General features: G+C 38.0%; 1 protein-coding gene and 1 long non-coding RNA gene across 3 annotated transcripts; both read left to right on the top strand.

Moving 5' to 3' along the window:
- Nucleotides 1–20095: 20095 nt before the first annotated feature.
- On the top strand, nt 20096–20821 carry LOC146991764 (uncharacterized). Its single transcript, XR_015037126.1, has 3 exons — nt 20096–20327; nt 20474–20512; nt 20606–20821. It is a non-coding gene; the product is annotated as an uncharacterized LOC146991764 (long non-coding RNA).
- Nucleotides 20822–22943: 2122 nt separating this feature from the next.
- LOC146991765 (uncharacterized) lies at nt 22944–24989 on the top strand. Of its 2 annotated transcripts, XM_085791954.1 has the most exons (7): nt 22944–23083; nt 23165–23413; nt 23515–23571; nt 24040–24189; nt 24324–24362; nt 24471–24509; nt 24642–24989. In XM_085791954.1, the coding sequence occupies exons 1-7, from the start codon at nt 23030–23032 to the stop codon at nt 24963–24965; spliced, it is 912 nt and encodes a 303-aa protein (XP_085648080.1). In that variant the 5' UTR covers nt 22944–23029; the 3' UTR covers nt 24966–24989. The 2 variants fall into 2 exon arrangements, with proteins under 2 accessions (XP_085648080.1, XP_085648088.1); XM_085791962.1 differs by having other exon boundaries at nt 23030–23413.
- Nucleotides 24990–26541: the final 1552 nt, after the last annotated feature.

The following is a 26541-nucleotide window of genomic DNA, read 5'->3' on the forward strand; positions in this document are numbered from 1 at the left end:
AAGATCAGCAAGAGATTGATGAATGATCAATACATCAGTGCTATTTTGTGTCAGTTGCCTCGTTCATCTTTTCAGTTCATGTAAACATGTGGATCAAAATCCTTTTACTGTCTGTAGTAGTCTCTTCTGAATAAAAGTCATTAATGGAAAAAATGTGCACTTAATTCGTTTTGTCTTAATGAAACCTTTGTGTCACTTTGTATATGGAACATGTGCTGATATTTTATCTCATGTAAAAAAAAAAGTAATAACTGGGGATGTTCCCATAGCTCACCACTAAATTACTTTTTTGCATGTAGAAGCATAAAGCTGTGGTACATAAGTGATGTCCAGCGACCACCACTTTTTTCTTTCCCAGCACCAGTGAAATTAGCTCTCTAGTCTAGCACAGAAAGCAAACAACAAGTTTTACAGATCATCCCCTGAAATATGTCAAAAATCCCAAAGCTTTCAAACAAGAAGAGAATAAACATCTTTGACATGTGATTGGATGACTGGGGGCAGAATCTGCTTAAAAGGTTAATACAAACATCTCAGGTCAATTCACCACTGAACTGAACTGTATTTGTGTCAACATTAGTATTGATTTTGAAGATTAGACTTTCATGTCTGGGGACTGTTCGTAGATTTACAAGTACAGCCTGCAGCAGTTTTATTTTTTCCTTTTCTGTTTCTGCTTTGAACAGTTTTGTATTTTCAAGTGATGAGGCTGTGCCTATGTCTAACACATGGAAATCTGAAAACATTTGAAGAAGATGTAGGCACTCCTCAAACTAGTTTTGTGAGAAATCCAGTCTGAAAGATTTTGAAAGAGTCTCACCTACTGTACCAGCCAGGTAACAGTGGCTGCTCATTTGCGTCACACTTAGGCTACATAAGTCCTGGTCCAGCTGTCAGTGACATCTGTTAGTCCACAGGACAGAAATTATTGTAGTAATGTGAGAAGGTGAGCAACCTTCCCCCCTTCTCACAGTCTCCGGTGGTGAACGCCATTGTGTGGTGTGGCCAATGGGGGAGCGAAGAGAGACTTTGGTCGGACATTTGTATACACACGCACACACACTTATACACCCACACACACTCACACATATTCTTCAAAGGGACTCAATAAGGATGCTATTACGATTATTTTTATTAAGTGCATGTTGTCTGCTTTGTAACATGTGTGGCTTCCACTTGGCAATCGAATTATCTAAATATCGATAAAAATATAAATGCGAATAACGCTGGTGCAAAAAAGCCGTGTGTAATGAGGTCATGTGCTGTTTTGCAATCATATTGGTGTCGAATTGTTTTCTTGCAATTTAAGGTGTTTCTATTCATTTTGGTACTAATGTGACTGACGTTGTCTGGCCTGCCCTGAGTGAGTTTCAAACCCGGGTCTCCTGCACCGCGGGCGACGATGCAAACAGGTTCGCCAAGAGGTCAATGACCACTTGGCAAGTGGGTTTGCACGTCTTTTATGGACGAGTGAGTTTAACTTCAGTACCGCTAACCGCTGCACGTCGTCACTTCTCCTCACTGGCACCTCGTGACTGTGGCTATACTCGCGGACCTCCGACTTTCTAAACCTGATGAGTCATTCAGCTACATATAGGTTCTCCAACTCTCATCATTATCAGCAAAGTCACCACCTTTTTTCTAAAACTTACTTTAAAGGCAATATTTATTCCTAAAGGCTTTCTCGTTGTTACCAGTCAACATTTTCACAGCTGTTCCTTCACCTATTGTTTATCAGTGTTGTTCCCACAGTTCACTATCATGGTGTTGTTTTCCTCTCTTTCTCTGTATGAACAGAATATCAGTTCTGCTTCAGCATCCCTGTGAAGTTGTAAATGCTGGCATCCACTTTAACACAAGAGTGTGTTAATAATCTTGGCAAATTCAACTTTGAATTGCACATTTAGCTGTAAAGTTCAGTTTAGATTTGTCAGTGGGACATTTTGTAGACTATTGGTGCGCTATCATTAGTGATCTGAGCCATGTTATTAATATGTACCATTGTATGTTATTGTTATTTATTTTATGTAAAGCACCTTGGTCAACCACGTTGTTTAAATAAAGATGACCTTGACCTTGACCTTGAATTCATTATCTTTCACCATCAGCCATCTATATAAATGACATTAAATTCATAATAATGTTAAAAATGCTAATTTTCTTCGTGGGAGTTGTTGGGTTTTCTATGCATAGGATCATGTTGGTGTATGGCACTGACCATATGTGTATAGCAAAACACATAGTACTGTTTCATGAACTAGTAATTAATGATCTGTATGCGGCTAATTCAATTAATTTAAAGTGATTTCATTCATGTTTATGAAACCGTATTTCAAGAAATATTAATTCACAACATATGAAGTCCATGTTGGTTCAATTGATTTTTATTCAGCAGATGATACACATAGTAAAGTGATATTCACCCACATGTTTCCTTGAACTGGAAAGATCATTGTGGGAACAGACAAAAATTGCATTGATTTCAATTTTTCATTTACTGGTTCATCTCTGGTTGAATTGCTGCTTTAACCTGCAGCAGCTGGTGCAGCGGTGACAGGTTGACGTAGCTGGAGGAGAGCTAGAATCAGCTGCAAGAGCTGTTGTGTAGATAAGTTAGACGTCGTCGTGGTTGTGGAAGCCTTCAAGAAAATCAGATATATTCAGAGTCAGTTAAAGAGCAGATTATTTGACAGTGACAGACAGTCTGAGATGAATATTTGATTTCTGGAGAGACGACTCTCACCTCATTGGAGCCAGAGCCAGAGTTTGAGCGAGCAACTCGTTCATGAGCCATGTCCACCTGAGGAAAATCCAAAGGTTGAAACAACACTATATTATATTACAGCTGATTGATTCAGAATTTCTTTTTTCCGACAACCTTCTCTATTGCCTGAGACACAGACTCTACAATACTATTGCAATTATAGTCCATTATAATAGTACCATTATATTATTTCATTAACTGATATTGACTATAGGGATGTTCGACTCACAGGATTGGCCACAATGAGGCTCAGGAGGCATCCAAGCACAAGAGCTACCTTCAGCATGGTGATCACACCTGTTGAAAACAATAAGAACAAGAAGACTTGTGCATTCTGCCAAAATTATTGATTAAAAACACTAAGATTACAAATAGTTTACAAAATATTACAATAATAATCAAATAAATGTCTAACAATATAATTACAGTCAAGTCTTCTCCGCTGTAGCAGACTGTCTCGCAGATGGTAAAAGAGGTTATTGTAGTGTTGTTCTGGTTGTAGCTTCTCTTATATACAGCTCCAGGAGAAGATGTTGTGTCATTGATGAACAGTGTTTTGTTGGCAAATTTGATTTATTCAGGAATCATCCACCTCCACATCATCAGGGTGTGACCACTGATTAGAAAAAGAAACCACACCTGTTATAATTTAAATCTAGGTATTAGTTTTGATATAGTTAGATAAATTTTTGTTTTACCACAGATAAGTTGGCACAGTCTATTTCCACCTATTGGTACTGGCAAATTAGTCAACAAATGCCAAATATAAATAACACCTGATCTTATGATTATAATTTATTAACTTAGTGGGTTAGGCAACACCCAGTGAAGCAAGCATTTCTGTCTGCCTCCTCGTTTTATGAAACTGAAGGATCTGGTATAAGTTCAATAAATAAAACTGTAAATTCACATCACAGGAAATGTTCCATTTCATCATATATTTCATCGTTGTTAATAATTGCTCCCTGGAGCCAGTTTCATAGGGCCCTTAACTGCTTCTGTGTCTTATCAATGTATCACATTTCACTCTATTAGTAATACACAGCCATGTCTTTAATGAAAATAACCTAACCCACCATAAATTATCAATGCAAAAGTTTCACAACATTGAGTTTGAAGCGATGCTAACAAAGATGCAAGCAAAGTAAAAAAGTGCCATCAGTGAGTATGAAGCTATTGTTTGACAGATGTACTGTATCACTGATGCCCTAAAATGACAGTTTCATTCAGATGTATACAAATATTTCTAATAAACATGTGGCAGAGAGCATTATAAAGTCCTGATTCTTCGTTTTGTGAGACCAAACGTCCTTGATTAAATTGTGCAATTATTCCTTTCTAAGCATGCACGCGGAACTCAAAGTTGTTCCAGTTCAGTGGGCACCACTTCACCATCTCTCAACAGCAATAACATTAACTATGTCTCGCACCAACAGTGAATGACATACTTTTAAGATAAACCTCCCTATACAACACCACAACCAATTTATTTTACTTTTTATACTTTATTCTGTATTGACATTACTTTTGACTTTTTTTTTTTCAAGCAGTGACTTAGTTTGTACATGTGGGCGGCAGTAAGTGATAATGAAATTTGTTTTTTATGTTGAAAATATCTTCTGATCATTGCATTCATTTTCTGCATGTACTCTACTGAGTGACTTAAACCAGAATTGCCACCAGTTTCCTAAATTGAGGAAGCAGACAGAGGTGCATGCTTCACTGGGTGTTGCCTGTTACCAGCCTACGCCACTAAGTTACTCGATTTGTAATCATAAGCCTGAGTAGGCTTACTATTTCAGCTTGGCATCTGGTCACCAATTTATCAAGGTGGATGATTTCCAAATGATTGCAAATTCTCAATGACAATGTGCTTTTTTATCTACATGACACATCATCAGCTCCTGAAGGTGTATATAAGAGAAGCTGCATCCAGAACAACATTACAATAACCTCTTCACCCATCTGCAAGTCTACTACAGCTGATAAGCCTTGACTGTAAATATATCATTAGAAATCTTTTTAATTGTAACATTTTGTAAATAATTTGTGATCATAGTGTTTTTTTTATCAATACTTTGGACAGAATGTCTTTAAAATGTCATTTTTTATTGTTTTCAACAGGTGTGATCACCATGCTGAAGGTAGCTCTTGTGCTTGGATGCCTCCTGAGCCTCATTCTGGCCAGTCCTGTGAGTTGAACATCCCTATATTTAATCTCAGTTAATGATATGTTATAACAGACGATAATTGCTATAGTATTGGAGAGTCTGTGGCCCAGGAGGTAGAGAAGGTTGTCGGAAAAATATAATCTGAATCAATCAGCTGTAATATAATATGCAGTAGTGTTGTTTCAACCTTTGGATTTTCCTCAGGAGGACATGGCTCATGAACGAGTTGCTCGCTCAAACTCTGGCTCTGGCTCCAATGAGGTGAGAGTCGTCTCTCCAGAAATCAAACATTCATCTCAGACTGTCTGTCACTGTCAAATCTTCTGCTCTTTAATTGACTCTAAATATTTCTGATTTTCTTAAAGGGTTCCACAACCACGACGACGTCCACCTTATCTACACAACAGTTGCTGCAGCTGCTCCTTGCCCTTTTACAGAAACCTGTCACCGCTGCACCAGCTGCTGCAGGTTAAAGCAGCAATTCAACCAGAGATGAACCAGTAAATAAAAAATTGAAATCAATGCAATTTTTGTCTGTTCCCACAATGACCTTTCCTGTTCAAGGAAACATGTGGGTGAACATGACTTTACTATGTGTATCATCTGCTGAATAAAAATCAATTGAACCAACATGGACTATGTTGTGAATTCATATTTCCTGAAATACATTTTCATAAACATGAATGAAATTACTTTAAGTTACGTGAATTGGCCACATACAGATCATTCACGAAACAGTAGCCTACTATGTGTTTTGCTATACACACATGGACATTGCCATACACCAACATGATCCTATGCATATAAGTCTTATTTAAAATAAGTGCAGTTTATACTTTCTGTTCAATTTCATCTGTTTTTTTGTCAACTCATTATCAACTAACAGGGTAAAGTCAAGACCTCACTTTATAATAGAGGAGAACCCAACAGCTCCCAAGGGCAAACACATCGAGACATGAAATCATGACCAGCTGATCACTGGGACTTCATCACATGTAAATAAAAATTAGCATTTTTAGGATTGTTATGAAATTTATATAGATGGTCGATGGTTAAAAATGATGAATTAAAGCAGAAGTAAGCGATATTTTTGTGTTAATATAAGTCTTAAATAGTTATATCTTCTGACAGCAATCACTTACATAGAGTGTTTGGACCGAAACACGGGTCTGTCAGTCACTCTGCTCTGCTCTGAGCCGAGGAGAAAACTTTTCTCGTATCCTACAAGTTTTATCCAATGAGGAGAGAGAACGGCATGAAGGGCTGTGTGTGCAGCCAAGGGACGCCGTGAATGTGGTGACGTAGGGACGAGGACGGGGGCTGCTAACTCCGTCGGCTGACAAGACGTTATGGTGCGTTCAAGGCAACCCGCAACTCGTGTTTTTCCGACCTGTGAGGTCATACCAGTTCGATCTGGTACGAGTTCACGGGTCGGAAGTTACGAGTGGCCGTTATAGTGACTTAACAGGTCGGAAAAACACGAGTGGGTTGCCTGGTACGCTACAAAGTCGTAAGTCGTGACTTGAAGCTGTAATTTACGGTTTCAAAAGCCTGCCTGGAACGCAGCATTAGCCAAAACGACCGGATCACTTACTTCTGCTTTAATAACATGGCTCAGATAATGACTAGATAGCCTGCCCTGAACACCAATATCACAAATAGTCTCTACAAAATGTCCCACTGACAAATACTGAACTTTACAGCTAAATGTGCAATTCAAAGTTGAATTTGCCAAGATTAATTACTGCTGCTGGGTTTTATCAATGTATCACATTTCACTCTATTAGTAATACACAGCCATGTCTTTAATGAAAATAATCGAACCCACTGTAAGTTATCAATGTAAATGCTTCACAACATTGAGTTTGAAGTGATGCTAACAAAGATGTAAGCAAAGTAAAAAAAAGTGCCATCAGTGAGTATGAAGCTGATGTTTGACAGTTGTATTGTATCACTGATGTCCTAAAATGACAGTTTAATTCAGATCCTGTACAAATATTTCTAATAAACATGTGGCAGAGAGCATTATAAAGTCCTGATTCTTTTCAAGAGATGTTTTGTTCAGTGTTGAGACCAAACCTATGTCCTTGATTAAATCATGCAATTATTGCTTTCTAAGCGTGCACGAGGAACTTAAAGTTGTTCCAGTTCAGTGGGCACCACTTCACCATCTCTCAACAGCAATAACATTACTGTAACTCCAATGTCTCGCACTAACTGAATGACACACTTTTAAGATAAACCTCCCTATACAACACCACAACCAATTTATTTTACTTTTTATACTTTATTCTGTATTGACATTACTTTTGACTTTAAAATATTTTTTTATCAAGCAGTGGCTTAGTTTGTAAATGTATCTGGGTAGCAGTAAGTGATAATGAAATTTGTTTTTTAAACCGTATGTTGAAAATATCTTCTGATCATTGCATTCATTTTCTACTCTACTGAGTGACTTCAACCAGAATTGCCACCAGTTTCCTAAATTGAGGAAGCAGACAGAGGTGCATGCTTCACTGGGTGTTGCCTGTTACCAGCCTACGCCACTAAGTTACTTGATTTGTAATCATAAGCCTGAGTAGGCTTACTATTTCAGCTTGGCATCTGGTCACCAATGTATCAAGGTGGATGAGTTCCCAATGATTGCAAATTCTCAATGACAATGTGCTTTTTTATCTACATGACACATCATCAGCTCCTGAAGGTGTATATAAGAGAAGCTGCATCCAGAACAACATTACAATAACCTCTTCACCCATCTGCAAGTCTGCTACAGCTGATAAGCCTTGACTGTAATTATATCATTAGAAATCTTTTTAATTGTAACATTTTGTAAATAATTTGTGATCATAGTGTTATTTTTATCAATAATTTGGACAGAATGTCTTTAAAATTTATTTTTTTATTGTTTTCAACAGGTGTGATCACCATGCTGAAGGTAGCTCTTGTGCTTGGATGCCTCCTGAGCCTCATTCTGGCCAGTCCTGTGAGTTCAACATCCCTATATTTAATCTCAGTTAATGATATGTTATAACAGACGATAATTGCTATAGTATTGTAGAGTCTGTGGCCCAGGAGGTAGAGAGAATCAACAGAAAAACTTATTCTGAATCAATCAGCTGTGACAGGAAGAAACCAACAGGGGATATACAGTATTATTGTACAGTAGGCCTATAATATCACACCTGCAACTTTTAGTTTAGGAAGAACATGATCTGAATTGAATTTTAATATAATTATGAAAATATAGTAATATTAATATGACAATAATGCAGTGATATTGTAATAGTATAATGTTGTAACTTTTGGATTTCCTCAGGTGGACATGGCACATGAACGAGTTGCCCGCTCAAACTCTGGCTCTGGCTCCAATGAGGTTAAAGTTGTCTCTCTGTCCTAGAAATTAAACATTCAACACAGGTGACTGTCTGTCACTGTCAAATCTTCTGCTCTTTAATTGACTCTGAATGTTTCTGATTTTCTTGAAGGCTTCCACGACCACGACGACGTCTAACTTATCTACACAACAGCTCTTGCAGCTGATTCTAGCTCTCCTCCAGCTACGTCAACCTGTCACCGCTGCACCAGCTGCTGCAGGTTAAAGCAGCAATTCAACCAGAGATGAACCAGTAAATGAAAAATTGAAATCAATGCAATTTTTGTCTGTTCCCACAATGATCTTTCCTGTTCAAGGAAACATGGGTAAACATCACTTTACGATGTGTACCATCTGCTGAATAAAAATCAATTGAACCAACATGGACTTCATATGTTGTGAATTCATATTTCTTGAAATACAGTTTCATAAACATGAATGAAATCACTTTAAATTAATTGAATTAGCCACATACAGATCATTAATAACTAGTACACGAAACAGTAGCCTACTATGTGTTTTGCTATACACACATGGTCATTGCCATACACCAACATGATCCTATGCATATAAGTCTTATTTAAAATAAGTGCAGTTTTTTCTGTTCAGTTTCGTCTGTCTATTGTCAAATCATTGTATACATGTCAACTAACAGGGTAAAGTCAAGACCTCACTTTATAATAGAGGAAAACCCAACAGCTCCCACCAAGGAAATTAGCATTTTTAGGATTATTATGAATTTAATGTCATTTATATAGATGGCTGATGGTGAAAGATGATGAATTCAAGGTCAAGGTCACATTTATAGAGCACCTTATAAACAACCTAGGTTGACCATGGTGCTTTACATAAAATGAATAAAAAATCACATACACTGGTACATAGTAATGACATGGCTCAGATAATGACTAGATAGCCTGCCCTGAACACCAATATTACAAATAGTCTATACAATGTCCCACTGACAAATCTATACTGAACTTTACAGCTAAATGTGCAATTCAAAGTTGAATTTGCCAAGATTATTAACTGCTTCTGCGTCTTATCAATGTATCACATTTCACTCTATTAGTAATACACAGCCATGTCTTTAATGAAAATAACCTAACCCACCATAAGTTATCAATGCAAACATTTCACAACATTGAGTTTGAAGTGATGCTCACGAAGATGCAAGCAAAGTAAAAGTGCCATCAGTGAGTATGAAGCTGATGTTTGACAGTTGTATTGTATCACTGATGCCCTACAGTGACAGTTTAATTCAGATGTATACAAATATTTCTAATAAATGTGACAGAGAGCATTATAAAGTCCAGATTCTTGATTAAGATTTGTCCTTGATTCAATTGTGCAATTATTCCTTTCTAAGCATGCACGAGGAACTCAAAGTTGTTCCAGTTCTGTGAGCACCACTTCACCATCTCTCAACAGCAATAAAATGTCTTGCACCAACAGTGGATGACATACTTTTAAGATAAACCCCCCTATACAACACCACAACCAATTTATTTTACTTTTTATATTTTATTCTATATTGACATTACTTTTGACTTTTTTTTATCAAGCAGTGGCTTAGTTTGTAAATGTGTCTGGTTGGCAGTAAGTGACAATGAAATTTTTTATTTTAAAACGTACGTTGAAAATATCCTCTGATCATTGCATTCATTTTCTGCATGTACTGACTTCAACCAGAATTGCCACCAGTTTCCTAAATTGAGGAAGCAGACAGAGGTGCATGCTTCACTGGGTGTTGCCTGTTACCAGCCTACGCCACTAAGTTACTCGATTTGTAATCATAAGCCTGAGTAGGCTTCAGCTTGGCATCTGGTCACCAATGTATCAAGGTGGATGATTTCCCAATGATTGCAAATTCTCAATGACAATGTGCTTTTTATCTACATGACACATCATCAGCTCCTGGTGCTGTATATAAAAGAAGCTGCATCCAGAACAACATTACAATAACCTCTTCACCCATCTGCAGGACAGTCCGCTACAGCTGATAAGCCTTGACTGTAATTATATTATTATAAACTTGTGGTAACTTAATTTATGTTTTCTGATAGTGAAGAATAGTGATCTTAGTGTTTTAATTGATAATTTGGACAAATTGTCCCTAAATCTTCTTGTTCTTATTGTTTTCAACAGGTGTGATCACCATGCTGAAGGTAGCTCTTGTGCTTGGATGCCTCCTGAGCCTCATTCTGGCCAATCCTGTGAGTTGAACATCCCTATGTTCAATATCAGTTAATGAAATAATATAACAGTGTGACTATAAATGTGTCTCAGGAAATAGAGAAGGTTGTCGGAAAAAGATACTCTGAATCAAGTTGTAATATAATATAGTGTTGTTTCAACCTTTGGATTTTCCTCAGGTGGACATGGCTCATGAACGAGTTGCACGCTCAAACTCTGGCTCTGGCTCCAATGAGGTGAGAGTCGTCTCTCCAGAAATCAAATATTCATCTCAGACTGTCTGTCACTGTCAAATCTTCTGCTCTTTAACTGACTCTGAATGTTTCTGATTTTCTTGAAGGCTTCCACGACCACGACAACGTCTAACTTATCTACACAACAGCTCTTGCAGCTGATTCTAGCTCTCCTCCAGCTACGTCAACCTGTCACCGCTGCACCAGCTGCTGCAGGTTAAAGCAGCAATTCAACCAGAGATGAACCAGTAAATGAATAATTGACATCAATGCAATTTTTGTCTGTTCCCACAATGATCTTTCCTGTTCAAGGAAACATGTGGGTGAACATCACTTTACTATTTTGTATCATCTGCTGAATAAAAATCAATTGAACCAACATGGACTTCATATGTTGTGAATTCATATTTCTTGAAATACAGTTTCACATGAATGAAACCATTTTAAGTTAATTGAATTAGCGGCATACAGATCATTAATATCTTGTTCACGAAACAGTAGCCTACTATGTGTTTTGCTATACACACATGGTCATTGCCATACACCAACATGATCCTATGCATATAAGTTTTATTTAAAATAAGTGCAGTTTATACTTTCTGTTCAATGTTGTCTGTCTATTGTCAACTAATAGGGTAAAGTCAAGACCTCACTTTATAATAGAGGAAACCCCAACAGCTCCCACCAAGAAAATTTGCATTTTTAGTATTATTATGAATTTAATGTCATTTATACAGATAGCTGATGGTGAAAGAAGATAAATTCAAGGTCAAGGTCAAGGTCACGTTTATTTATAGAGCTCCTTATAAACAACCTTGACCATGGTGCTTTACATAAAATAAATAATAATAATAACATACAATGGTACATAGTAATTACATGGCTCAGATAATGACTAGATAGCCTGCCCTGAACACCAATATCACAAATATTCTACAAAATATCCCACTGACAAATACTGAACTTTACAGCCAAAGTTGAATTTGCCAAGATTATTTACTGCTTCTGTCTTATCAATGCATCACATTTCACTCTATTAGTAATACACAGCCATGTCTTTAATGAAAATAACCTAACCCACCATAAATTATCAATGCAAACAACATTGAGTTTGAAGCAATGCTAACGAAGATGCAAGCAAAGTAAAAAAGTGCCATCAGTGAGTATGAAGCTGATGTTTGACAGTTGTATTGTATCACTGATGCCCTAAAATGATAGTTTCATTCAGATGTATACAAATATTTCTAATAAACATGTGGCAGAGAGCATTATAAAGTCCTGATTCTTCGTTTTGTGAGACCAAACCTATGTCCTTGATTAAATCATGCAATTATTGCTTTCTAAGCGTGCACAAGATACTTAAAGTTGTTCCTGTTCAGTGGGCACCACTTCACCATCTCTCAACAGCAATAACATTAATTTATTTAATTTATGTCTCGCACCTACTGAATGACACACTTTTAAGATAAACCTCCCTATACAACACCACAACCAATTTATTTTACTTTTTATAGTATATTGACATTACTTTTGACTTTAAAAGATTTTTTTTTTCAAGCAGTGGCTTACTTTTTAAATGTATCTGGGTAGCAGTAAGTGATAATGAAATAAGTTTTTTTAAAACGTATGTTGAAAATATCTTCTGTTCATGTTACTCTACTGAGTGACTTCAACCAGAATTGCCACCAGTTTCCTAAATTGAGGAAGCAGACAGAGGTGCATGCTTCACTGGGTGTTGCCTGTTACCAGCCTACACCACTAAGTTACTCGATTTGTAATCATAAGCCTGAGTAGGCTTACTATTTCAGCTTGGCATCTGGTCACCAATGTATCAAGGTATTTCCCAATGATTGCAAATTCTCAATGACAATGTGCTTTTTTATCTACATGACACATCATCAGCTCCTGAAGGTGTATATAAGAGAAGCTGCATCCAGAACAACATTACAATAACCTCTTCACCCATCTGCAAGTCTGCTACAGCTGATAAGCCTTGACTGTAATTATATCATTAGAAATCTTTTTAATTGTAACATTTTGTAAATAATTTGTGATCATAGTGTTTTTTCTATCAATACTTTGGACAGAATGTCTTTAAAATTAAATTTTTTATTGTTTTCAACAGGTGTGATCACCATGCTGAAGGTAGCTCTTGTGCTTGGATGCCTCCTGAGCCTCATTCTGGCCAGTCCTGTGAGTTCAACATCCCTATATTTAATCTCAGTTAATGATATGTTATAACAGATGATAATTGCTACAGTATTGTAGGGTCTGTGGTCCAGGAGGTAGAGAAGGTTGTCGTAAAAATATAATCTGAATCAATCAGCTGTAATATAATATGCAGTAGTGTTGTTTCAACCTTTGGATTTTCCTCAGGAGGACATGGCTCATGAACGAGTTGCTCGCTCAAACTCTGGCTCTGGCTCCAATGAGGTGAGAGTCGTCTCTCCAGAAATCAAACATTCATCTCAGACTGTCTGTCACTGTCAAATCTTCTGCTCTTTAATTGACTAAATGTTTCTGTTTTTCTTTAAGGGTTCCACGGCCACAACGTCTACCTTATCTACTCAACAGTTGCTGCAGCTGCTCCTTGCCCTTTTACAGCAACCTGTCACCGCTGCACCAGCTGCTGCAGGTTAAAGCAGCAATTCAACCAGAGATGAAGCAGTAAATGAGAAATTGAAATCAATGCAATTTTTGTCTGTTCCCACAATGACCTTTCCTGTTCAAGGAAACATGTGGGTGAACATCACTTTACTATGTGTATCATCTGCTGAATAAAAATCAATTGAACCAACATGGACTTATGTTGTGAATTAATATTTCTTGAAATACAGTTTCATAAACATGAATGAAACCACTTTAAAGGCCCCATGGCATGAAAAATGTGATTTTGGTTATTTTTTCGTGCGTGGGGAGGTCTCTGGGCCACGTATATACTGCCCCATGCATCAAACTGGTCATAAACGGAGAAACGCACACCGCCCATTTGTAGAAACTGTCTCTTTAAGACGAGCGGATAGCACTTCCTCCTTTGTGTGATGTCACACACAAGGTAACTCCACCCACCACGACCAGTTTTTTTTTTTTTTTTATGACTGTAGCTTAGGTTTCAGTTACTTGCCTGTGATTGGCCCGACCACACGTCACTCAAAAACAGTCAGCCAATCAGAGGAGAGGTTCTCATTCTCTCTTCTGATTGGCCAAATGACTTGTGCCTGCTAGAGCTCCAGAAAGAGGCAACAGAAAGGGGCAGTATAAACGATAGATCACGGGTACTCAAAACCAATTATACATCTTGTTAGGGATATCAGCAGGTAAATAAACCCAGAGAAAAGTGCACAGCATGAGGCCTTTAAGTTAAGTGAATTAGCCGCATACAGATCATTAATAGTTCACGAAACAGTAGCCTACTATGTGTTTTGCTATACACACATGGTCATTGCCATACACCAACATGATCCTATGCATATAAGTCTTTTTTTAAATAAGTGCAGTTTATACTTTCTGTTCAATTTCGTCTGTCTATTGTCAACTCATTGTCAACTAACAGGGTAAAGTCAACACCTCACTTTATAATAGAGGAAAACCCAACAGCTCCCAAGGGCAAACACATCGAGACATGAAATCATGACCAGCTGATCACTGGGACTTCATCACATGTAAATAAAAATTAGCATTTTTAGGATTGTTATGAAATTTATATTGATGGCCAATGGTTAAAGATGATGAATTAATGACATGGCTCAGATAATGACTAGATAGCCAGCCCTGAACACCAATATCACAAATAGTCTCTACAAAATGTCCCACTGACAAATACTGAACTTTACAGCTAAATGTGCAATTCAAAGTTGAATTTGCCAAGATTAATTACTGCTGCTGGGTTTTATCAATGTATCACATTTCACTCTATTAGTAATACACAGCCATGTCTTTAATGAAAATAATTTAACCCACTGTAAGTTATCAATGCAAATGTTTCACAACATTGAGTTTGAAGTGATGCTAACAAAGATGCAAGCAAAGTAAAAATAGTGCCATCAGTGAGTGTGAAGCTGATGTTTGACAGTTGTATTTTATCACTGATGCCCTAAAATGACAGTTTAATTCAGACGTATACAAATATTTCTAATACTGTAAACATGTGGCAGAGAGTTAGCCTGACAAGCCAGACTATATCATTAAAATGTGTAGTCTGGCAACGACCGGTAGACCTCGGCTCAATCCAGGGGGTGGGATGAAGGCTGCCTTTCAAACTGCCTCTGCACGCAATAGGGTAGCGCTACGACTAATCAGAGCAAAGAGCAGGATGACGTTAGCCTGACAAGCCAATTAAAATGTATGTTGTCATCGCGTTAAGCCCGCCCAACGACTCTCTAAACAGATAGAGCGCTGTGATTGGTGAACACAAATGGGGTTCGAGACTCAAAAAGTTCCTATGGCTCATTTCTAGACCCACCTACGGAGCAAATATATTTGCTGCCACTAGGGTGCGTCTAGATTTCTTGGCTAACAGAGAGCATTATAAAGTCCTGACTCTTCGTTTTGTGAGACCAAACCTATGTCCTTGATTAAATCATGCAATTATTGCTTTCTAAGCATGCACGAGGAACTCAAAGTTGTTCCAGTTCAGTGGGCACCACTTCACCATCTCTCAACAGCAATAACATTAAAGCAGATATCAGTGGAATGTTTTTGTTAATATAAGTCCTAAATAGTCCTATTTTCCGTCAGCAATCACTTACATGAAGTATTTCAGCCTAAACACGAGTCTCTCCGTCACTCTGCTCTGCTGTAACCCGAGGAGAAAATTTTCCTTGTGGGATACAAGTGTTATCCAATGAGGGGAGAGAACGGCATGAAGGGCTGTGTGTGCAGCCAAGGGATGCGCGTGAATGTGGTGACGTAGCACGAGGACCAATTGATGCCTGACAAGGGCGGGGGCTGCTAACTCATGGTGCGTTCAAGGAAACTCGTACTTTGTGTTTTTCCTTCCTGTGAAGTCATACCAGTTCGATCTGGTACGAGTTCACGGGTCGGAAGTTACGAGTGGCCGTTATAGGGAACTTTCACAGACAACAGGACGGTAAAAACACGAGCTACGGGTTACCTGGAACGCTACCAAGTCGTAGTTGTGACTTGAAGCTGTAACTTACGGTTTCAAAAGCCTGCCTTGAACACAGCATTAGCCGAAACGGCCGTGCCACTGATATCTGCTTTAACTCAATGTCTCGCACCAACAGTGGATGACATACTTTTAAGATAAACCTCCCTATACAACACCACAACCAATTTATTTTACTTTTTATACTTTATTCTATATTGACATTACTTTTGACGTTAAAGGTTTTTTTTCTATCAAGCAGTGGCTTACTTTGTAAATGTATCTGAGTAGCAGTAAGTGATAATGAAATTTGTTTTTTTTAAACATATGTTGAAAATATCTTCTGATCATTGCATTCATTTTCTGCATGTACTCTACTGAGTGACTTCAACCAGAATTGCCACCAGTTTCCTAAATTGAGGAAGCAGACAGAGGTGCATGCTTCACTGGGTGTTGCCTGTTACCAGCCTACACCACTAAGTTACTCGATTTGTAATCATAAGCCTGAGTAGGCTTACTATTTCAGCTTGGCATCTGGTCACCAATGTATCAAGGTGGATGATTTCCCATTGATTGCAAATTCTCAATGACAATGTGCTTTTTATCTACATGATCACATCACATCATCAGCTCCTGAAGGTGTATATAAGAGAAGCTGCATCCAGAACAACATTACAATAACCTCTTCACCCATCTGCAAGACAGTCTGCTACAGCTGAGAACTTGACTGTAATTATATTATTATAAACTTATAATGATAACTTAATTTCTGTTTTCTGATAGTGATCATAGTGTTTTAATTGATCATTTGGACAAAATGTCCCTAAATCTTCTTGTTCTTATTGTTTTCAACAGGTGTGATCACCATGCTGAAGGTAGCTCTTGTGCTTGGATGCCTCCTGAGCCTCATTCTGGCCAATCCTGTGAGTTGAACATCCATATATTCAATATCAGTTAATGAAATAATATAATGGTACTATAATTGTGTCTCAGGCAATAGAGCAGGTTGTCGGAAAAAGATACTCTGAATCAAGTTGTAATATACTGTAATACAGTATAGTGTTGTTTCAACCTTTGGATTTTCCTCAGGAGGACATGGCTCATGAACGAGTTGCTCGCTCAAACTCTGGCTCTGGCTCCAATGAGGTGAGAGTTGTCTCTCCAGAAATCAAACATTCAGCTCAGACTGTCTGTCACTGTCAAATCTTTAACTGACTCTGAATGTTTCTGATTTTCTTGAAGGCTTCCACAACCACGTCTAACTTATCTACACAACAGTTGCTGCAGCTGATTCAAGCTCTCATCCAGCTACGTCAACCTGTCACCGCTGCACCAGCTGCTGCAGGTTAAAGCAGCAATTCAACCAGAGATGAAACAATAAATGAAAAATTGTTCCTTTAATCTTTCCAGTTGAAGGAAACATGTGGATCAATATCACTTAGGCTACTCTCTGTTTTATCTGCTGAATAAAAATCGACAATAGAAGAAATCTGGGCTGAATATGTTTTTTCTTAAATATCCAGTTTCATAAACATAATTATAATTAATAATGGTGTGTTTTGCTATATTGTTATTCATGATGTGTTCACAACTGACTCTCAACTTATAGGTGCAAACAATGGAGCTATGGTAGTTCGAAATCCACATGATATGTGTCTGAAAAGAGGGACCTGAGGTTAGGTTTTGCTTTTTGCTTTTTCTCGTGAATATTATTAAACAGATAGATTTCCGATAATATTATAACCAAGAGCTTTGTAGCTTCAGGCTTCCTGGATCTACATATTGCTCACATACAAAACACAAATAGTATGCATATTTAGAAAACATCTTAATCAACATCACACCAAATGCACTGCAAGAAATAAAAAACTGGGTTGGACTCGAACTGCTGCAGTCAGGATTGTGTCTTCCTGTGGTTTAAAATCCCCAAATTTGTTTTAACACCAACAAATCCATCGGTGTGAAATAGTGAGTGGCCAGGAACAAACAAACCACCTCCCCCTGACCTACATCGCACATCAACTGTGAAGGAACAAGTCATGACCATCACCTTGGAAATCATCAAAAACTTGCTAGGACTTCTAAGACTGCTATGTCTTTCTTGCGGGTGAATGTGTTGAAATTGATCGTGGAGCTTTTGTGTTCAGTTTGTTTTTCTTTAGTCTTTAAACCTGTGGACCTGAGTTATACAATAAAAGTGTACAGTTACACAAGATACTGTTTGGAGGGTTAGACCACGAAATATTGACTCACTTCCACCTTGTCTTTAATCTCCAATCAGTTTAATCCTTGTTACTAATACAGGTGGGTGTTTTCTGTGCTTGAACATTGAGCAACAGCATGAAGAGCTTTAGCCAGAAATTATGCAGTTTTAGGCAGCAGTGGAAAAAATGCTGTGAAGTAGGAATGCTTTAAAAATATATAAAAAATAGTGGTCACAGCAAATATTGATTTCTCTTCCGTTTATTCACTGCATTTTGTTAATTGATGAAACTAAATTATTAACACTTCCATTTTTGAGAGCATTCTTATAGTTTACAGCATTTTTTGTTTTACACCTGCCTAAAACTGCCTAAAACTTTTGCACAATACTTCAACTTCATTTATGTCTGTAAAGGGCAATTAGTTCTGTAACAAGACAAGAACAGACAGACACACAGTTACACATATTCCAGTCAACAACAAGGATGATGAATGACATTGAATGCAATGAATACAATAAATGCAATTAAATATAAAAGATAACACTACATGCTTAAGGGTTTATCTCCTCCCCTGGCAGAGCTGTATACATAATTTTTCTTTTGAATATGAAAATAATATAGTGATCTCAATGTGCTAAAACAGATGAGAAACAGATATCAGTGTCTGATTAAAAACTGAAAAATGAGGGGTGCTCGAGTGGTTAAGACTTAAGAGCATATCCTGTGTTCGCAATGCTCGATACAGTGATCGCCAGATCGATTCCCGACTGTGCTGATCTGAGAGGCTGACATTCCCCCAGCTTCTCTTCCCATTTCCCTGTCTCTCTCCACTATCCTGTCAATGAAAGGAAAAAAATAACCCTCAAACAATACACAACCAATCAAGTATATCCTGAGGTCAAATTGTTTATATAATGCTTATTCATTTACAAATTTTAATTTTGTCCACAGAACATCAGGGCATGACTTATAAGTAAATGTCAAAACAGCTTTCATTTCACTTCAGCCCCATACAATTGATTTGAAATAAGAAAGCTTACTGAATTATTGTATTTCTACTTTATTTTTCCTCAAATAACATATACAACTGTGGAAAATGATAATGCTCTTAGGGAAGTAACATTTACATTTTAATTTCTTTCAGAAACGGTGTTGTTTTTATATGTCTAAATAAGTATGCATGTTGTGTTAAGGTAGGACATGAGTTAAACATGAACTGCATGTTTCTATGTTTCAGTCCTTCAGGTCACAACAGTTTGTATGGTGTTTAATTAGTCGTGCATGTAAAAACAATGCACATACTACGTTAGGCAATAATAATGTCTAGGAGAAAGGACTGACTAAAGCATGAAATATTTCACCTTAACAAATACTTAATACTTTAATAATGTTGATGGCATTGTACTATGCTGTAATAATCTCAACAATCACTTCTGTGTGCTCAAAGCCGGTATCGGTCTCCACACCTCTGCCCACCATTGGGAAATAAAAGCTTTTTAAATCTCTACAGTCACATCTCTGTGTCTAGATGACACAACAGGTCATTAGATGCAATGACTGCTGTAGAGGACATACACGAGGTCCACCATGGGTAAACAAGAAGATTACAGTCTTTTGAAAAGATTGGGCAAGTATTATTTTGCAGGAGGAAACATAGCTCCAGGCAACAGATATTACAGTTTTGCAAGTAAGATGTGCTTGAGCAACCGTACATCAGTCGTCCCTGAATTTAACAAATATTTGGAAATCTTTATAATTGTACTGTGTTATAACATGTTGATTTTCTGCAGATTATTCAGAATTCAAATAATCATCTGTGTGCATGTGTGTGTGTCTGTTTGTGTGTGTGTGTTCGGGTACAAACTGGGGTTACTCTACTTAATACTTCATGTCTATCAGGATTATAAACAGGCTGTGAACCTTAATGTTACAAAAACACAGCACTGGTTGTGTAACTGAATTATGTTCACGCCTATTTAGGTTTTGTGTCCGGAGGCTGCCAGGAGACCGACCACGTCTGAGATTAAGTAACGCACCTTTAAAGTGTGAGACCAGCGTGGGCTGTTTAAAAAGCTAATGGAGTTTCATAAAGGTACCAGCGGGAAAGTAGAGAACAGACGCCTGCTATTTAATTCTGTTCAATAAGCCGTGTACACTCACACTCTGCAGTTGCACGCAGGCAGCGACAACTTTCAAGGGATTTGAATTGCTCCTTGAAGTGCAAGATGAAATTTTTTCCTTTATTGATTTTCTACTTGATCCATTCCCCTCTGGCAGTAAGTACAAAAAACCTGTGCTTTTCATGTTGTAATTCCTGTGACTTATAACTGATTTTCAGCTAATTCAAAAAAAAAAGAAAAAAGAAATGTATTCTATTTGATTAGATTTATTTATTTATCTATTTATTTATTTATTTTTGCAGAATTGTCATCACTCTAGCAGTGAGTCTGACAGTGATGAGGTAAGAATTAAATTGATCCTATTGGTAGTGAGCATGTAACAAAACATATATGTTAATATAAGTTTTAATATTTTATTGTGTTTATTGCTGTAGGGGCGGCATCGCTGGCCCAAACCACTTCCCCCCTGGTTTACCCTCCTGTTTTCTGCTCTGTGTCCACGGCCACCACCTGCTACTGTCCCACCTCCACCTCCCTCGACACCAAATCCACCCACAACTACAGTTACAAGCCCCCAGACCACAGTCATTACTACAACTGAGGCAAGAGGAGACAGTGGGTGAACTGTGCTGATCTGAGAGAGTGAATAGCTGATTTTACTTTCATTTTCAATCAACAGAAAGGTTACTCACTGATAAAGAAATGTTTTTGTTTTTTGCATTTATATACTGTATGAAAAGGTAATTTGTGCTTCCTTTGATGCCATGTTTGAAACATATTTCACAGACTTTTAAAAATATATATATACATACCTGCAATTGCTTCCACATTTCACTGTTGGTTGAGCATCACAATCTCAGTTATCTCTTTTATGACTGTCACGTTTCATATAATTTCAACCATTTCAATCAGTCATCTCATGTCATGCAATCAATACAAAAATGTAAAAAAAATAAAAAATAAAATAAAATAAAGTTAAATTAGGATTTGTAAGATATAGTAGTAGAGACAGGTATTACAGTAGGTCGGGGTGCAATTATGAGTTTTACAGGACGTTGGTGTTGGCGACAGCTGTGTGAAGATGCTGATGACACACCGCTGTAATATCCACTCACTGTGTGCACTCATCACCCTGCCAGGATCAACACGGCTTAAGAAAGGGATGAGTGCTGATCCTGTAAATACCCAACTCTCTGCTTCATCAGTGAAGTCTGCTGCTGCACTATTCTTTTTTTTTAATCATGACTCAGCCTTTTTCCTATACACTGCTCTGTCTACTCGTTAATTTCCAGAGTTTTTGACAAAAATATGATGCATGTGTTCAGATGTTCAGTAATATATCAACACTTTTAAATCACACTTCTTTAATATGTTATATTTGTGCCCTAACAGGGTTTTGCACAGCTACTGTAATCAAGTTTGTTTTTAACTTTGTTGAATAATGTCAGACAACAGAGACGTGGATGGTTTATGAATCCTGCACTGAATAATGTTTTTTAATTTGTGTGGTTGATTTCAAGAGTGTGAGGGTTTTGAAAAATAAACTTAAATTTTATTTGCTTGTGGAGGTGATATTTTTGTCATAAAATGTAAATGCATAATGGATCTTGGTGTTCAGCCATTACATCAGTCATTAATGTCGTGCTTTCCTACAAAAACATTATGGCAGAATTATTATAGAATACAATGAGTGGATGCACCTGCGTATGGACATTATATACATGTGAGCTGATATGTCTTTTGAACCAATGTTGTTTCATCACTCACATCAGGTTAAATGTTCATTAACTGCAATAAAAAAGCAGGGAGGAACATTGTGAAATATTTCATGCCATGTAACATCTTGAGCACACACTGTGTGAATGTGTTGCGATCTCTAAACAAAACACAACTCCGCCCACACCAGTACATCTTTCCCAGAATGAGGAAATAAATTAGCTCAACAAAATGCTTCTTTATAAAAGAAAAACAGATATTTATATAACACACAGCATAAAGACACATGCGTAGCTGAGCATTTGTGATGTGTTTGTGAAATTATCCTTTATGTTATCCTTTACGTTCTGCAGCATGTGTGTTTTATTATTAAGGTTCATGCTTTAACCGGAATTTATATTAACTGAAAGTCTAACTTTTTACAGGTTTTAGTAGCATTAACAATAGTTATTTTAAGTGCTTTTCTTATGCACACCTGATTTTGAGGAAGTGAAATCAAGTAAGAGAAAAAATGTTTTAATTTTTACAGATGTGCTTCAGTCAAGGACCCTAGCTGTCATTTAATTGGCTGATCTAAAATAACATATTACTGAACTAAATGATCTTTTGTATTATTTGAAGTTGTGAATTTGATACCTGAGGACGACATTACAGTATGTGACCAAAACACTCTTTTCTCCCATTTCCTTATTCATCTTTTTTTCTCCTCTCATTTCAGTTGCACATTACACACATTTGGTTTGACCATAATTACAAGACTGTGTCTCTTGACACATCAGCCGCACCCGAAGGTGATGAGACGAACAGGAAACCCACAAGTCCTCAGTCCTTGTGTGTTTGCTTATCCATTTCTGTTGAGACATTACAGCATCGCAAACTCAAGGAAAACAAGCAGTTTGGAGCTTCCAGTGGATTTTCTTTGGTTTCTACCTCACTGCTTCATTCACACGGAAAGATTGGGTTAAATAAGTCTTTTTTTCTGTCATGTGATTGGTCGTTTGAGTCTGTGAGTTGCACATAAGTCAATGCTCCCCTCCACACATTTTCATTGAATTTTGCTCTAAGCAGATACTCTTAGACAGCTTCCATAGACTCTATTGGGACAAATTCAAAACAATATTGATTTTGTTTAGTTTCTGGAAATGATTACTGTGGCCCTGTTGTCATGTTTCACCATAATAGTGTCTGCAGCACCAGTAAGTACACTCACAGTTATGACTTTATGTATTTTTCATAGCAACATTTGTTACTTGTTGATATTACTTTGTTGTTTTCAGGTGACGCAAAGAGCCCAACCTGGTGAAGCCACAAACCAAAACCCTGAGCCTCAGACTCAAGTGCCACTTTCCCCACAAGTGGTTCAACCACAGGCTGGCGTCCTTCAGCAGGGTGGCCCCCAGCTACTTCCTTCACTGCAGCACTACACCTGGCCTCCGTTTGGGAACAGTCTGATGATTGTACCCCTACAGCCGAGCGTCCATGGATCTCAACCTGCCCACCAGCCGACACTCTCACAGCAGCCTCTGGTATAGGACCTGAGCTAAAGAAAACATTGTATGGAGAGAAAAATGCAACACTTTTTTTCCCCTAATGTCTGGCTGATTTTATGTTGTGTTGCTGTTTTTAGGTGGTCCCTCCTTATGGATACTTCCCTCTGTTTTCATCACCATACAGAAATCAGCTGGTAATATATTATTAAGGAACACACAGTCTATGTTTTGTGAGACAGAGCTTTGTTCTATACAGTGCAGACAGTTGAAACACAAATATTTTCCAACCACAGTCGAGTTGACAGCTGTCACCTGGGGGGTCTTTAACATATTTCTATAGTACAGTGCAGGATCATTTCCCCCCTCCTTACTTGTGCTGTCAACATGTACGTATATGAAAACTGAAACAACCTGAAACTATTTCGTAACAGACAGTGTTGTGGAAATAAAGACTCTGTAGTTTTCCTGACAGTTGATTTACAACTCTCAGATGGAAACCTAGATGCTGTTATGTTTTGCACGTGACATTCCACCACAGGTGATGTTGTAATCCTGATCTCTTGTTTTGAGTATAGAGGATTTAAATTGAAGTTCTGTCTGCTCTCTCAGTGCAGAAATTTTGACACAATTTAAAAGGTAAAAGCTCTGTTTCTCTCCACCAGTTCTCCCCCTATGGATTCCCAAGGATTCTTGAAGCACCTCTGTCCCAACCCACTGCTAATCTCCCTCCCAACAGCCCAGTCTTACCTGCAGAGACGCTCTCTGTAGCTGCTCCTTCGGGAGATGTCCCTCAGCCAGTTCAGCAACAGCAGGTGTCTGGTTTGCCTTCATAAAGTCTGACAGCAGAAATCATACTGTGTAACATTTTCTAATGGAAATATAGCAAAACCCAAGGGAAAGTTAAAAAAAACAACTGCATTATAATCAGTGTTATTTTCTTGCACAGAATCCCCAAATCCTATATACTATGCTCCAGCAGCCCATGGTGAATACAGATTTTTTTTTTTTTTTCATGTGAACTTAATCACTAGCCTTTGTGGTTTCTTTCTAATTGTGTTTTATTTAATTGTTTGTATTTTCTTTTCTTTAATAGATCTCTCCACTTGGCAGTGTCAGCTCAGAGGAGCTTCAGGTATCGTAACACAGCCAAGATTTTTATCTGTCTCTCAGCTTGTTCAAACAATCCACTCAGTGAACTCAGTGATCCCCCTGATGATATAACCGTCCTCTCTCTGCTGCATCTTCCCTCCTTTCTCTGCTTCAGATGGCTGCTAGGGTGGGACAGCTGGGTATGTACGTGCCCTCTGTGCTCACAAACCTGCCTACAGGAGGAGGAGGAGGAGGAGGAGGAGTTGGAGTTCAACCTGTGAGCCAAGCCTCCGGGCTCACAAACCAAGCAGAGGCAGTGTCGACTGTGGTGACCCCGTCAGCTGGAGTGCCACAGGCAGAGGGGTGGGCCAGCACCAGACCGCAGCCACAGGACGCTCTCGCTCTCCCTGTGGGTTTGGAGCAAGCAGCGCAGGAGGCAGCCACCGTCCAGTCGTCTGTTCAACCTGAACCTCAACCCACGCAGGGAAACCTGGTCTGAGCTTTTGAGACAAAGAGAAAAGATAAAAAACTTTACCTATAAAAAACAAAAGCTATTCATTTTCTCAACTTTTATATTTTAGTTTAGTTTACTAGGCGTTGAAACTATATTGTCTTACTGAATGAATCTTATCTAATAAAATTAACAGATTTATTCCACCTGAACTGTTTCTCTCTTGTTTACTTTTTTTAAACCACGTCCAGCTCTGCAACAGTCTACAAGGCAAGAAAGTAAATGCATGATCTTTAAGTTGAACTTTTTTAAGCTTGATAAAACTGCACCTCTTCCCACACCTATACCTACTGTGTGAGTGAACCTGAAATAACATAAAGTACAATTACACCCAACCTAGGTGCCACAAATTATACTCAACCAAGTGTTGTTTCTGCCCAGTAAGAACATAATGTAAGGGGAGTGGACACAGCGGTTCACTAATCATCATGCTGAGGCATTTTCAGTTAATGGAGTTTGGCCCAAGTGTGGCACTTAAATGTCCCCACAGGCTCAAATGTATAGTGAGTAGTTGAGTAAAGCATTTTCAAGCTGTCAGCTAAACATTAGCCAGCTTACAAAACTGTGGGTTTATGATGAGATGAGATTTATTAATATTCATGCACAACCATGCTGACCTTTCTTTGTCTTAAAGATGTTGCAAGAGGCTGTAAAACACATAATTTATGGTTCAAATGACTGATGTGTGTATTCAAGCCAAAAATGAATTATGAGATTTCTCACAGGAGTACAGCTGCCAATTTGCAATCACACAAAAATGAAGATACTGGGCATGTCATCAATATCCGTCAATGGTTCGCTCATCCTTTGTTTTCTCAGCAAATAAATAGGAGTAGATTTCCCTCCGCTAATCACATCACTCCTCAACAATCCTTCAGTACTCGTGTGCTGCGAGAAACGACAGGTAATGTAGACGACTAATATCATACAATATTTCTAAAAGGAAAGCTGTTGAACTCAATGATGTTAAGTATAACAACCCAAATTCTCTTTGACAGCACTAGCCAAAATGAAAATCCTCCTTGCTGCGTGCATCCTTGGGATGGCTGTCTGTGCTCCAGTAAGGAAAACACTACTTCTAAATATTTCATAAATAATATATATTTTTATTCTTTCTCATATACAGTGCATTTCACAATTGAATCCCACAAACTGACAAATCTATGTAAATTTAAGGTCAGTGTAGTTTTGGGACAAAATGGGGGGAAAAAAAGAAAAAAGAAATCTAAATGTCTTCTGAGCATTACAAGGATTTCTTGACCATGTTGGTGACTGACTACAAACTTTAAAGAGTAAAGGTTTTCCTGGATATTTTGTTTGACTTACCTTAAGTCCACTGAGGCTGCAGTATTTTCTCTGAATCCTCTTTTACAGCAGCAGATGTTCATGGAGTTTGACATTCATCATGCTCCAGTTCAGGTACAGTGAGGCACAGCTTACATTCAACACTGTAAATCATGACATAACCCAATAAAAGACACATTTTCAACCATCACTGAATAAGCTCTGTACACAGGTCTGCTATTATCTGTTCACCGCTTATGGTCACGTCTGCAGCTGAGAC

The sequence above is a fragment of the Trachurus japonicus genome, chromosome 1 (assembly GCF_045865225.1).
Source record: "Trachurus japonicus isolate A0001 chromosome 1, Traja_1.0".
Taxonomy (NCBI): domain Eukaryota; kingdom Metazoa; phylum Chordata; class Actinopteri; order Carangiformes; family Carangidae; genus Trachurus; species Trachurus japonicus.